Source organism: Aethina tumida, chromosome 4, assembly GCF_024364675.1.
Source record: "Aethina tumida isolate Nest 87 chromosome 4, icAetTumi1.1, whole genome shotgun sequence".
Classification (NCBI taxonomy): domain Eukaryota; kingdom Metazoa; phylum Arthropoda; class Insecta; order Coleoptera; family Nitidulidae; genus Aethina; species Aethina tumida.
In genome coordinates, this window is record NC_065438.1 from 21,466,322 (window position 1) to 21,478,934 (window position 12,613).

The window sequence follows — 12,613 nt, forward strand, 5'->3', positions numbered from 1 at the left end:
GGAATTTTATTTTTAATAGGGTGTGAAATGAACACAGGTAACTTCTTAAAAATTGTTTTAATATCAACATGTACACATTTCACAATTATTATCATGCTGATCACAAACTTCTTTCATGTTCACCGACTAAAAACATTTTTTATTAGACATAAATAAAATCTGCATCAGCCAATCTTTGGCTGTAACAAAATATAATTATCTAACAATTAACTAGTTGACTACACGTTCGTAGACAAATAAAAACAACGATTTATAAATTATACAAGTTGTGTATCACCATTTTACATATTTTTTGTATTCTTCATTGACCGAGACCCGCTTGATGGTCTCGTAACCGAGGATGATGCTAAAACTAAACGTAGCCGATTGTATGAGTCTGGCACTGAGTCCCTTGGAGAACATCCTCAGGCCCTCCTCATACCACAAGTCCCTGAATGCGGTTTTCATCGAATCGATTCTTTGTACTTGCAAACGCGCCCGCACCACGTCCAACGGATTCGTGATGATGGTCGTCGTGAAGCCGCCCAAGGTACCGGCGGCGGTCTGGATTAACAGGTGCGACACCCAGCTTGGCAGTATTGAACACAGTTCATCTGAAACAAATCAGTTTACAACGAATTTACGGACTTGGGTGACGATTTACCTTGGTATAAATGGTAGAAACCCCACCACAAGGCGGAATTAGGCACGTAAGCGGCCAAACTTGCCCAATAACCACGATAGAATCCCGCTATTCCGTCGACTTTAAATATTTGCCGCGCCACGTCTATGGTTATTGCCAATTTGCTGCGATCTGGACTTGAGTTGATTCCCAGTGGATTAAATGCTGCCTAATTATATAAATTTTGTTATTTAATAGTTTAAGTTTGAATTAAATAAAACGTACACTCCCTTCTTTTGTATTTATTCCTATCATCATTAAATGCTGACTGAGCACATCAAATGGTACTATTATTGTTTGCCCCACAATTGATGCTGATCCTCCTGCTATTAAGGCCTTTATACGAGAATTTTCAATTTTCGAACTTAAAACGTGTCTCACTCCCTCATATGTTGAAATATAAAAAACGCCTGAAATAACAATGTTTATTCAAAGATTAATATGATATCCTAGATTGTTATAATTGTTAATAAAGGCCGCAATGGACAATATTGAGGTAAAAGAATTGAATGCAATTAAGTTTTAGCCTACTACAAGCAAGGGTTTATTCAACAGTATTAAATTGAAGCAAATTCTATAATTATTATGCCAGTTAATTATGACTAGAAAAAATAAATAATGGTAAGTTATTTTTAACACATGTTTTGATAATTCTTTATGAGACAATGACCCTGAATATTTATCATTAGTTAAATAAAATACTATAATTATTCAGTATATATTTTGGCATGTTATTCCCCTTTTATACAAACATTTCTAGATAACCAACATTCAATATGTAAACAGAAGTAATATTATGCAATAGTCTAAAGATGAATTAATAACAAAGCAATGAGTGGAACAACTATTATTCTAATTAAAGCTTAATTACCACTGACTATTTGCACGGATGATATCCAGAACCCTCTGTATAAACCTGAGAATCCTTCATATCTATAAATTTTCCCATATGCATCAAACATCCCTAAAACAAAAGGTTTTCTTTATCCAAACACAATCAAAATTGTTGTAGTAACTTACCAGAATACATGTCATTGTGTTTCTGTACTTGCAGTCTGGTTTTGATGAGTGTCAAAGGATATAAAGCACACCTTACTGAAAATGAACTTAACATGGATAGTGGGAAGAACTTGCTCTTGTCCATCATGTCCCATTCTATGGTTTTGATGTACATGTTAGTCGAATTGTCATCTTTGCTTCCAGCCCCCTTATCTTTATTCAGCTCTACCTGATAGTATTCCATGTCTGGTTCCTTACAGTAACATGTTAAATTAAATATTTTGTGCTATGTCACTTTTTCACTTGCGATCCGCATGATTTTTTTAACAGAGCTTTTCTGTATGCATGTTTTACTTCGACCTTAAACATAAGGATTAAGCAATGGGCCGTTTTGTGTATTATTCAATTCACCACCTGTACTTTGACAATTTTGACTTTGACAGCTGTGTCACGGGTTGCCATCATATGATTTATCGTGTGACAAAACCAAAGTCCCCAGAACTATTTATAAATCTGTTTACCACGCAACTACGCATAATAAATTTGTTATTTATACATTTTTTCGCAACATAAATATGTAAATAAGCAATTCAAGTATGTTTGAAGTATTGGTGTAACATTGGTTGCATATAGTAAATTTTTATTCTTAGTTCCTCCCACGAAGTATAGATATATCTATACTTCGTGGTTCCTCCATTGGTAGCGTCGTGAGGTGGAGCCACTACGTAAATTACAATTTTGTATTTAAATAATTTATTGATCGTTAATTAAAAATTCGAATTTCAAAGTTTAAAACATGAAACAATAAATATTTCTGTGCATTAATAATTAAAGGAGAGAACCACTTCTAGTAGTGGCCATAATTATAGCATCTTATTAAAATAGACTAAAAATATTACTAAATAAGTCAATCGTTTTCTGTATTATTAAAAAATTTAGGGAAATTGGCCAAAAACGAAAAAAATTGTCTGAGTTTGAAATACACGAAAGAAAATCGATAATTGGATAATTCGAATGTCAAAAACAATCTAATTTTATCGTCAACTGAAAATAAAGCTAACCTGGAGGAAATGAGACTTAGTAAAATTAGTTCAAGGACTGTAAGAAGTTGGTTTGTGGATGAGTTTTAGATTGGCCCAGAGCTACAAGAAAAATTCTGGCTTCTACCAAAAATATGAAGGTCCAATTTTGACTTGCTTCACAGGACCACAGAAGGGTTTTTAGTGAGGAGGGTAAATTTAATTTATAAAAAGATGATGGTTCTGCTTGTATTAAACATCCTACAGGGACAGAACTAGAAAGATGCTTCAAGGAACCTAAATTTTGTACCAGCAGACCAGCAGACGGCTGAAAGAAGTTAAATCTACAATTTTCCTGCAAGGATTATTGATTTCCCCATTAGTAACAGTCAACAAAACAGAAATATCTCTTTATTAAATATGTGCAATGTAATAAGACAATTCGTCAATTTCCCTATTCAAAAAATTAATCAGCTGGCGGAGCTTCGGCGGGCTCCTCCGCTGGCGGTTCAGCTTCTACTTCCTGCGACACTTCTTCTGCAGGAGTCGGCGGTTCGGCCGGCGCCTCCTCCTCAGCAGGAGGCTCCGCAGCAGTCGCCGGTTCCTCAGCGGTCGCCTCGGTCTCCTCGTGCGTTTCTTCGGCCGGATGCGTTTCCTCCATGTGCTCCGACACCGCCTCGTCCTCCTGCACGATCGACAGATCCGCCTCGTCGCCGGCCTCCGCTTCAGCCGGCACTTCCTCGTGCGAGGTCACTATAAAACGCCACCCTATGTAGAATTTTGAGAATTATTACTATTATTACCTTCCGCGGTGGTTTCGGCCGGCGGCATCTCCTCGGTTTCGCCCGCTTCCTCCCCGCCCTCGTAGTAGTCCTCGGCCGGCGACATTTCGTCTTCGGTCGGCAAGTCTTCGGCCGCGTACTCGTCCGAAGCGGGCTGTGGCTCGACCTCCTCCACGTGCGGGGACGCGGCTGTCTCCACCGGTGAGGGTGGTGGTGGGACCTCGGGGGCTTCGGCTGCCTCTGAAAACGGTTATTGAAATTTTTTAACTGACGCTTGTGATGGGAACCTTTGGCCTTCTCTTTGACTTCGTCCGCCGACGGTTTTTTGGATGCGGGCACCGGCTTGTACAGTCTGAACTCGTTGGGCATCTCCTCCTCGGAGTACAGCATGTCGGAGAAATAGATCCGTCTGATGCGTACGTTCGCGTGGATCTGCACTCTTGTCGTTTCCAAATATGTGGAGCCTGAAAGGACGGTTTCAAATCAATTCGGGCTAGTAAATATCAATTTGATATCGGGGTCTTTTGTGCGGGTAAATGACAACATTTAATACGGATATACTGACCGTAAGCCCGCTTTGTAAAGTCGGCCAGATTGAATTGGACTTGATTCCAGCCAGCGCTGAGTCCTATGGGCATTGTCGTGCAGAATGGATAAACCTTTGTTGTCGATTGGAAATTTGACACTCGGAATCTACGATGCATGTCTTTGTCGTCTGCGGGATGGAAAGTAATTAATTTCAAAAACGCCATTCCCCAATCTTCCCCTTTCTCACTGTTTTATTCAGAACGTATAATAATTACATGACAGTGGCTTGAAAGCGCGAACGCAAGCCACGGTTGCGAACACAAAAAATCCATCAGCCCCTATTTGCATTTGATAAGTTCGTATTAAATTGAAAACGAGGAAATTTTTACGGTGGCACAGTTCTCGATCTGGCACGCACGTAACAAAAACACCAACGATATACAGATTGTAATCCGAAGTGGATCGATAAGACACACATCAAAGGACCGTATGTGGAGTAATCGAGTTACATTTTGTTGTTTGTTCAAAATAATTTTGAAGACGTAAGAATTATTTGCTTTACTCAGATTTTAATTAATATTTTTTAGTTGGGACACAAATAAAAATAACAATATTCCCCAAATAAATTGAAATAATTTTAATGATTATAATTAATTAATTATTAATAAAACATATTTTGCCAATTTTTTTCACATATTGCAATATAGAAATAAAGCTTTTAAATGAAATTTTATCCGTAATAAAACTGTTTTCAATGTTCTCGTTTATCACAAAAAGTATTACAATAAAAAATTGCCTGGAAAAAAATGTTTATTATAAACAATTCCAGTTTTTCAATATTGAAATTGAACATCGTTTTAGTTCTGTACATAGATTTTGTTTATTAGTTTATTTTATTTTAATTTAATTTATTTTTATTTGTTCTATGTTTTTTTATTTATATTTATATAATATTATTGTAATAACATTTGTTTATTTGCTTCACGCCACTAAAACGCATGTCATTCATTGATTAATTGAGAATACGAACATTTATTTTCCATTTTTCATTTTGTAGGCATTAACAAATATATAAAGTTAAACGATTTTCAGGGGAAACAATAAGAGAGTCATTAAATTAGAAAACATGGAGAGGAGGACTGAATAAAGGTTTACTTGTAAATCATTCTTCTTACACTTTATATTCAAGATGAAATATACACTTTTGAAGTGAACAATTTGAATTACTTTAAAAATTAGAATACGTTAAAATAAGTATTATTCTACAATGTAAAATTACATCAATAACTTTTAAACTAGTAATAAAACTAATATCATCAAATTTCTTGGTAATAAAACAAAATTGTCTAAATCCATTTAATTTAGGAAATTAAAATTATCCACTTCAAAAGACCCTCAGACCAGAGTCTGTTGGGACAAACATAATAAGTTTCATTATAGACACTGTCGGTCTGTTCCTGGGCAGTTTAGCAGGATTATCCACAACAATGTATTACTGGTAATTATACTAGTAATTATAATATATTACTCAGTGCGATTTTCGTGCAGGTGGTTATTACTAAATGTGTTCACTATACGAAAGCATTGTTCCAGACTCCATAGTAATTTCGGGGATTAATTAGCTTTAATAAAGCTTTAGATGAAAACTTTGATAAATCGCAGGATTTAAACTGTGCCGTGTAATTAATAATTAACCGAAACTGTTATCTTTAATAAACCCGATACAATACTGTAATTTATAAAGTGATCGCGGTATTAATTAATAACGTGAGAAAAACGGTTCAGCAATTGGAACGGCATGGGTAATAATGTGTGTTTAATTGTGACACACCTTCCGATTGACTTGTTTGTTTTACCTGATGTGCAACATTGATTGAGGAGATTTAATTAATGGGTAAACGACCACATTTAATTTAAGTTGGGCGACGGATTTTGGCGGCGAATGTTCGTTGCAAAATCGATCGGTGGACTCGATAATGGGACTCTTGGTAACAATGGTTGTTTGCTGTAGTGTTTTGTGATGGCTAAGGAAGATTGACTGTGAGTAAATGTTTGAGGAAGTTTTTCCATCCAATTTGCTAGTAGTAGTCAGTTCCGTTGATCTTTTGACCTCTGGATGAGCAGTTCAATTTATCTTAGAGTCTACTTAGTTAAGGTTTCTTTTAAGTACTGCTCCCATTTTAATATTTGGACTACAATATATGGTAGATTAATAACAGTTTCTCATTCTCTACATTTTGAAGCTTCCTTTGAGTCTCTAATGCAACATGTTATCTGGGGTTGTCATAAAGAAGCTGAATGAGTAGGTTTTTGATGAATTTGGTCAATTTACTAGCAATGGAATGTTGGATTGGTGGTTTTGTCTTTTGGTAGTATTCAATATAATAAAATCGTTCTTGGATAACATTTCTTTTAAGTACTATTCCATCAGGTTTACTAGCTTCAACCTATTGATTATAGCACAAAGAGATTTATCGTAATCAATCCTTTTTTAATCAGGAATGAATCATTTTCTTTTTGTGCAAATAGAGAATTGGCAATTACCAAAGGCCTAATTTTGTTACTAACACATATATTAAGTGGAAATAATTTGACCAATTTTTTGATGAAATTTCTTGCATGAACCCTCTTTCTAATACTTGTTCCATGGCAATTTAATGACTGGCTTATTTCAAACAGGATGCAAGAGGATTTGAACGAGGTATTCTTCATTTTCTTCATTAGTACATGTTTCAGGATGACCTTGATCTTCGTACATTTTTACTTTTAAACCGATCAAACCAAAATAGTGCAACTTCTTCGGTTATTTCTCTCTAAGGGCATACAGCTTTTGTTGTTTAAAGCTAATTTTTAAACTCATAAAGTAAATTATACCACATGATATAAAATTTTAATCCAAAGAAATGTCTTAAATACAAAGTAGGAAAAAAATAAATAGCATAGCTAGGAAGAGCGTAATAAATCTTTTCAAATATATGGAGTGATTCATTTAATTTATTCATTAGAAGTTTATGGAAACTGGAAAAAGAGTCTGATTTAAATTTTTAATGAAAATTTTTAATATTCAATTTATTTATGCCAAAATATATATGGTGTTAAATAAAAAGTAACAAAGTTGGTGATGTTTGAAGATGTCCAAAATTAAACGTAGGTGATGAACAAAAGTACTAATATAGAATCCTTGGTTAAAGTGTATGCCAAAAATAAACCTTCCACCATCAACATTGGTGACTTTACAAACACTTTAGATATACCACCGGTCTGTCAAAATTTTTTAAAAGAAATTAATAACTCAAAAACTATTGAATTTAGGTATAGGACACGGTATAGGTATTTTATTTACAATTACACGTATAATTTAAATATCCAAAAATATACAGTGTTTCCCATAGAAAATAACAAAGTTGATGTTACTTCCGGGGAAACCGGAAATGAAATTTTGTTAAAAATAAATTAAAAAAGTAGTTCAAAGTGCAACTAAAATTGCTTTAAAAAATTTAAATCAATATCTTTTTCCGTTTTCCATAATCTTAATAAAGAGTAAGCAAGTTAGGGGAATCACCCCGTTTATTACCAAAATATTATAATAGTAACCATGTAATATTAAATAAATATGTTTTCTGTATTCCACAGGGTGAGAAAAATGTTTTACGATTCATGAGTTTCTATCCAAACACGATTGTACATTATTAGTATAAAATATGTATTTTTCCTGACACGTATCAAAAGAGATGTAGAAAGGAGGGCATTCCTGTGGCCCTTTTCAGCTCCCATTTCACACGTCCACGCCGGCTGGATGGAGCTGTCGTGATCTACAAGCCGCGTAATTCCCCCTGGAACGGACACCCATCGAGCCACGTTGCTTATGGTGCATTGATCCCGTCCATCTCCGTGACGTGACCGGTTAATAACAATCATTTCGCGTCTTCTCCCGTCCCACACCGTGTGCTGGATGGAAATTGGATCGATGACACGGGTCCGTTTTTATTGTCGTCTTTGTTTTTTCGCCTCAAGTTCAGTTAAGCCGTGTAAACTTCCATTCTGCAAACGTTCGGTCGTCGAGCATTAAGCATTATAAACTCAATTACCAAGATTTTCCTCCACACCGCCTCTGGAACTCGGGCCCGAAACGGGGACGACAGTTTCGGAGGCTGCGGCGCCGTCGGTTTGCTTATGAAAATTAATCTCGAAGTTTAAAACACCTAACGTGTGCAAACACGTCTCGCCCTCCCATAATCAACCGGAATTTATGCGCCGTCCTGAAACTAATTGGCCTGGGCGACGATTTAAGTTTCAGACCTGGGGCAGCAAAAACTGTGCAGGTCATTATTCGGCCGATATTCGATCGAACGTGTTGACCGGATCGGAATATTGGATGAACGTTCGTCAATCTTCATTTGAACACGCCGACAAGCCGGCAATGTTTATTTGCACGTGAAAAGCGGGACGTTAATTCGGAAAATCAATTCGACACGTGCCGGTTGAATGTGCACCACTAAAAAAAAAATCGGCCTCTCACCTTTTATCTGTATCTCGAAGCTGAAGTACTTCTTCACGTTCTTTATGATCATGACGAGGAAGGGCAGCTTGATGCCCAGCGACATCTTGGGATTGGCCGGACACGTGATGAACGTGGTGGCCACGTTCGTGCCGGCCACCTCCAGCACCAGCGACTTCACCTCGTCGTCGATTATGCGACGGATGTGGCCGTTCTTAACCTGCGACCGAATTAGGAGAAGTGCTTTTTACTGTTCCCGCATGTCCAGCCTTACTTGTTTATCCCATATCGCCAGTGGATTACTTCCAACACTGTAAAATATGGACACGAATCCGCTTTGGTACGAGTTTGCGAACATTTTGAATGCTCAGTTCCCGACAAATTAAGAACGACAATCACACGTCACACGTCAAATTTTTATTTTGAATGTTGGAAATTTTATTTTTGATCGTAAACTGCCGCTTTCAAATCGGCACGGTTTTGCATAAATTTCCATGTTTTTAATTAATTATTGCAACAAATATATTTTTGATTATCGATTGCAAATAAACGCAGCTTTGTTGTGATCAATTTATGATCAGTAAATCTGTTTCCTAGTTTAATATTTAATATAGGGATGAATATTTATAAAGTTTAATCCCTTTATTGATGGATTTTATTGTTTTAATTAAATTTATCGTTTGCAATATGGATGCAATGATAGATATTTTTAATGACAGAATAATTTGTTTTCATTACAACACAAAACATAATTTGGCTTTATAAATATCAATTTTCATTATTTATACAATAATTATCCATATTTTGTAGTTAATTGTTAAAAAAATCTATTTAAGATTAAAAAAATGTTAAATTTAAATTATTTAATGTCATTCACAAACAGAAATCTATTAAATCTGGTTAAATGTTACTTTTAAATATTATGAACAGGTATTTGATAAAAAATATTATTATTATCTACTGAAAATCTGAAAATTCTATCTATTCTATCCAAATATATGTGTAATTTAAAAAATAACTAATTTACTTTTTGATACTAAACGGAACTAAAAAAATATTCAAAATGAAAATATTCCAAATATTTTTTAAATTATTGTCAACACCTGAAAATCAGAAAATTCAATTAAATTTTTTATAATTTTTGATTTTATGTGTCCAGGATTTTAAGACATAAATTATTATCCATTGAAATTTGGAAAGCTCTGTTCTAATCATTAATTTTCAAATTTCTCGAGTTTCGTTTTATTCAGGAATTTAAAATAATTTAACAATTTATTCCAAATTGTAGCGGTTCGTGTTTGAATTTAAGTTCCCGTTGTCTTTGACGTCATCTTTTTTCAATTTGGCAAATATTCGAGAATCGCCGGGGTGACCATTCGAAGAAATATTGTATTAATAAAACCAATGAATATTGTTATTGTTAGATATATTTAAATATGTATTATTATATTAAGTATATGATTGATTGTTATTTATTGTTTAGGGATTCAAGTTAATTAATGTAATATTATTTTTGATTGTCACTGTGCCAATCATTTTTGTGCAAGACTGTAAGTTTTTAAAAAAAGTTTAGACTAGTGATATGATTCGAGCTTTCAAGCAGTTAGTATGTGCGATTACGTAATCAAAATCTATGTAGGAATTTTTACATATTTCTTGTTAATAATGCTTCATTTTGTACTAATATCTGTTTTTCTTCGATTGGTTTCAATGTAGAGTATATTTTCTTAGTTGAATGTCGGTGTAATGTGTAAAACTTGTACGTGGACGCGGCTTTTTTTTTCAATTCAGATTCGGTCAGATTTTGTTTCCGGCATTTCGAAATTTGCAATCATTTTATTGTTATTCTTGTTTATTTAGAAACAATATGATCTCATAAAATAGTTTTTCTCATGTATAGATTTCTGAGGACCTAAATGTTTTCGGACATCTAATATCTTGTTAATTTGTTATGGTATCGATGTAAAATTTGGTTTCACTATTTTAAAGTTATGTGTGTATACTTTTTTCACATTGTTCATAAGACGTTGTGGCGATAGCTCCGAAGGGATTGTTATTATATTTATGCTTATTATGTGTGTAGTGGTCCATAACTGATGAAAAGACCTTCCTTTTGATGATCTTCCAAAATGGGGACCAGGAGGAAATTGGCTTCAATATTCGATAGAGTGTCTACATGACGATGAACAATAATTAAATTCATTTAATTTGATTAATTATACAAATAATTATTACAAGACACATTACACTGATATATTTATTTTTATAGAACAAGTGTATGATTATGAAATTTGGAAGCTCTGTTTTAAACATTAATTTTAAGTTTTAAGTTTTTCTAGTTTAGTTATTCAGGAATTTAAAATAAATAATTTAGTTATCTAGCGAAATACTGAAAAATCTATTCAAAATATATATTTTAATTTTGTGTTCTAATTTAGATACTCAGGAATTAAAAAAATATTCAGTAGACGCAAAACTGAAGAATATTTAAAATATTATTTTTAGAATTATTCTTGGCTACTGAAAATGTGAAAATTCTATTTAATTTTTTTAATTTTTTTGGATTTTATGTGTCCAGGAATTAAGACAAAAATTATTATAGAATTATTCTTGACTACTGAAAATGTGAAAATACTATTCAATTTTTTATTTTTTTTTATGTGTCCACGAATTAAGACAAAAATTATTATCCACTGAAATTTGGAAAGCTCTGTTTTATCATTAATTTTCAATTTTTTCTAGTTTAGTTATTCAGGAATTTAAAATAAATGATTGGTATCTAACAGAATATTGAAAAATTTATATTTATTTATATACAAATATATATATTATTTTTTTTTCTAATTTTAATACTCAGGAATTAAAAAAAATTCAGAAGACAAAAATCTAAAAAATACTCTGTTCTAACCATTAAATTTAAAATTTTTCTAGTTTAGTTATTCAGGAATTTAAAATAAATAATTTAGTTTTCTAGCAAAATACTGAAAAATGTATTTGAAATATATATTTTCATTCTTTTTTCCAATTTAGATACTCAGGAAATAAAAAAAATATTTAGTAGACGAAAATCTGAAAAATATTCTAAATATTATTTTTAAAATTATTGTCAACACCTGAAAATCTGAAAATTCTATTCAATTTCTTATTTTTTTTTTTTGGATTTTATGTGTCTAGGAATTAAGATAAATCCATTGAAATTTGGGAAGTTCTGTTTTACAATAATCATTGATTTTAAAATTTTCGAGTTTAGTTATTCAGGAAATTAGAAAAACGATTGGTAACTAGCGAAATACTGAAAAATCTATTCCAAATTTATATATTTTATTTTTTTTTTCGAATTTCGATACTAAGGAATTAAAAAATATTCTGTAGACGAATATCTGAAAAATATTCTAAACAACCGAAACTGAAATTTGGAAAGCTCTGTTCTAGTCATTAATTTTCAAATTTTTCGGGTTTAGGTACTCAAATTAAAAAAACATGTTCAGATGAAAATCTCAAAACAATTTGAAATTTTATTATTAACATTATTATCAACTGAAAATCTGAAAAATATATTCCAATTTTAAATTTAATTTTTTTTATATATTGGCCCCAGAATTTAAGACATCATCCACTGAAAGTTGGAAAACCTCCCACGACCATTTGCAAAATTGTTGGCTTGTCTTAAGGGCTCTAAAAAAAAACAAAATTTATCTATCCACTGAAAATATTTATTAATAAATCATCAATAGTATGTATAATAATAATGTCATTTATCCAAAAAATAATTATTTGTAAGATATCTCGCCCTTCAAATTGATCTTGGGTTTCCTCTGGTACATTGGGTCGTCGACCGGCGGGCATTTGCCCAACCTGACCTTCTTGTAGAAGCCGTATGTCAAAATCTCGTCCAGCTGTCGTCTTTGTGCCGGCGTCAAAGTTATAACCTCCTCCGGGAAGGGATTCTCCAGCACCGGATTGGCAAACTCCCTGTGCAGCCTAACTCCGTCCAAGGCTTTGGTCTGCAGGATCTCGTGCAGGCTCAGCTCTTTCTTGAACACCTCCTGTTGGCGTCTGGCCGTCTCGCGGATTCTGTTAGCGCAGATGACGCGGCTGAAAACGAAATAAATTGGTGGGTTAGACT

At 33.5% G+C, this 12,613-nt stretch overlaps 3 protein-coding genes across 4 annotated transcripts in view; all 3 read right to left on the reverse strand.

Annotated features, from left to right (window-relative positions):
* Positions 1 to 42: 42 nt before the first annotated feature.
* On the reverse strand, positions 43 to 2,219 carry LOC109594136 (solute carrier family 25 member 44). Of its 2 annotated transcripts, XM_020009321.2 has the most exons (6): positions 2,075 to 2,219; positions 1,682 to 2,020; positions 1,533 to 1,625; positions 887 to 1,071; positions 644 to 830; positions 43 to 593 (listed from the first exon to the last, which is right to left on the reverse strand). In XM_020009321.2, exons 2-6 carry the CDS (start codon positions 1,902 to 1,904, stop codon positions 274 to 276), a joined length of 1,008 nt encoding a protein of 335 aa, XP_019864880.1. In that variant the 5' UTR covers positions 1,905 to 2,020; positions 2,075 to 2,219; the 3' UTR covers positions 43 to 273. The 2 variants fall into 2 exon arrangements, with proteins under 2 accessions (XP_019864880.1, XP_049822083.1); XM_049966126.1 differs by lacking the exon at positions 2,075 to 2,219 and having other exon boundaries at positions 1,682 to 2,065.
* An 854-nt stretch (positions 2,220 to 3,073) lies between these two features.
* Positions 3,074 to 8,895, reverse strand: LOC109594127 (cilia- and flagella-associated protein 20). Its single transcript, XM_020009311.2, has 6 exons — positions 8,762 to 8,895; positions 8,509 to 8,707; positions 4,027 to 4,176; positions 3,749 to 3,925; positions 3,483 to 3,701; positions 3,074 to 3,432 (listed from the first exon to the last, which is right to left on the reverse strand). The coding sequence occupies exons 1-6, from the start codon at positions 8,843 to 8,845 to the stop codon at positions 3,146 to 3,148; spliced, it is 1,116 nt and encodes a 371-aa protein (XP_019864870.1). The 5' UTR covers positions 8,846 to 8,895; the 3' UTR covers positions 3,074 to 3,145.
* A 3,283-nt stretch (positions 8,896 to 12,178) lies between these two features.
* Positions 12,179 to 12,613, reverse strand: part of LOC109594129 (uncharacterized) — a 65,363-nt gene continuing 64,928 nt past the window's right edge. The window contains exon 3 of the mRNA XM_020009313.2: positions 12,179 to 12,582. Within this exon, the coding sequence (XP_019864872.1) occupies positions 12,258 to 12,582 (325 nt within the window). The 3' untranslated portion in view covers positions 12,179 to 12,257. The remainder of the gene's footprint in view (positions 12,583 to 12,613) is intronic.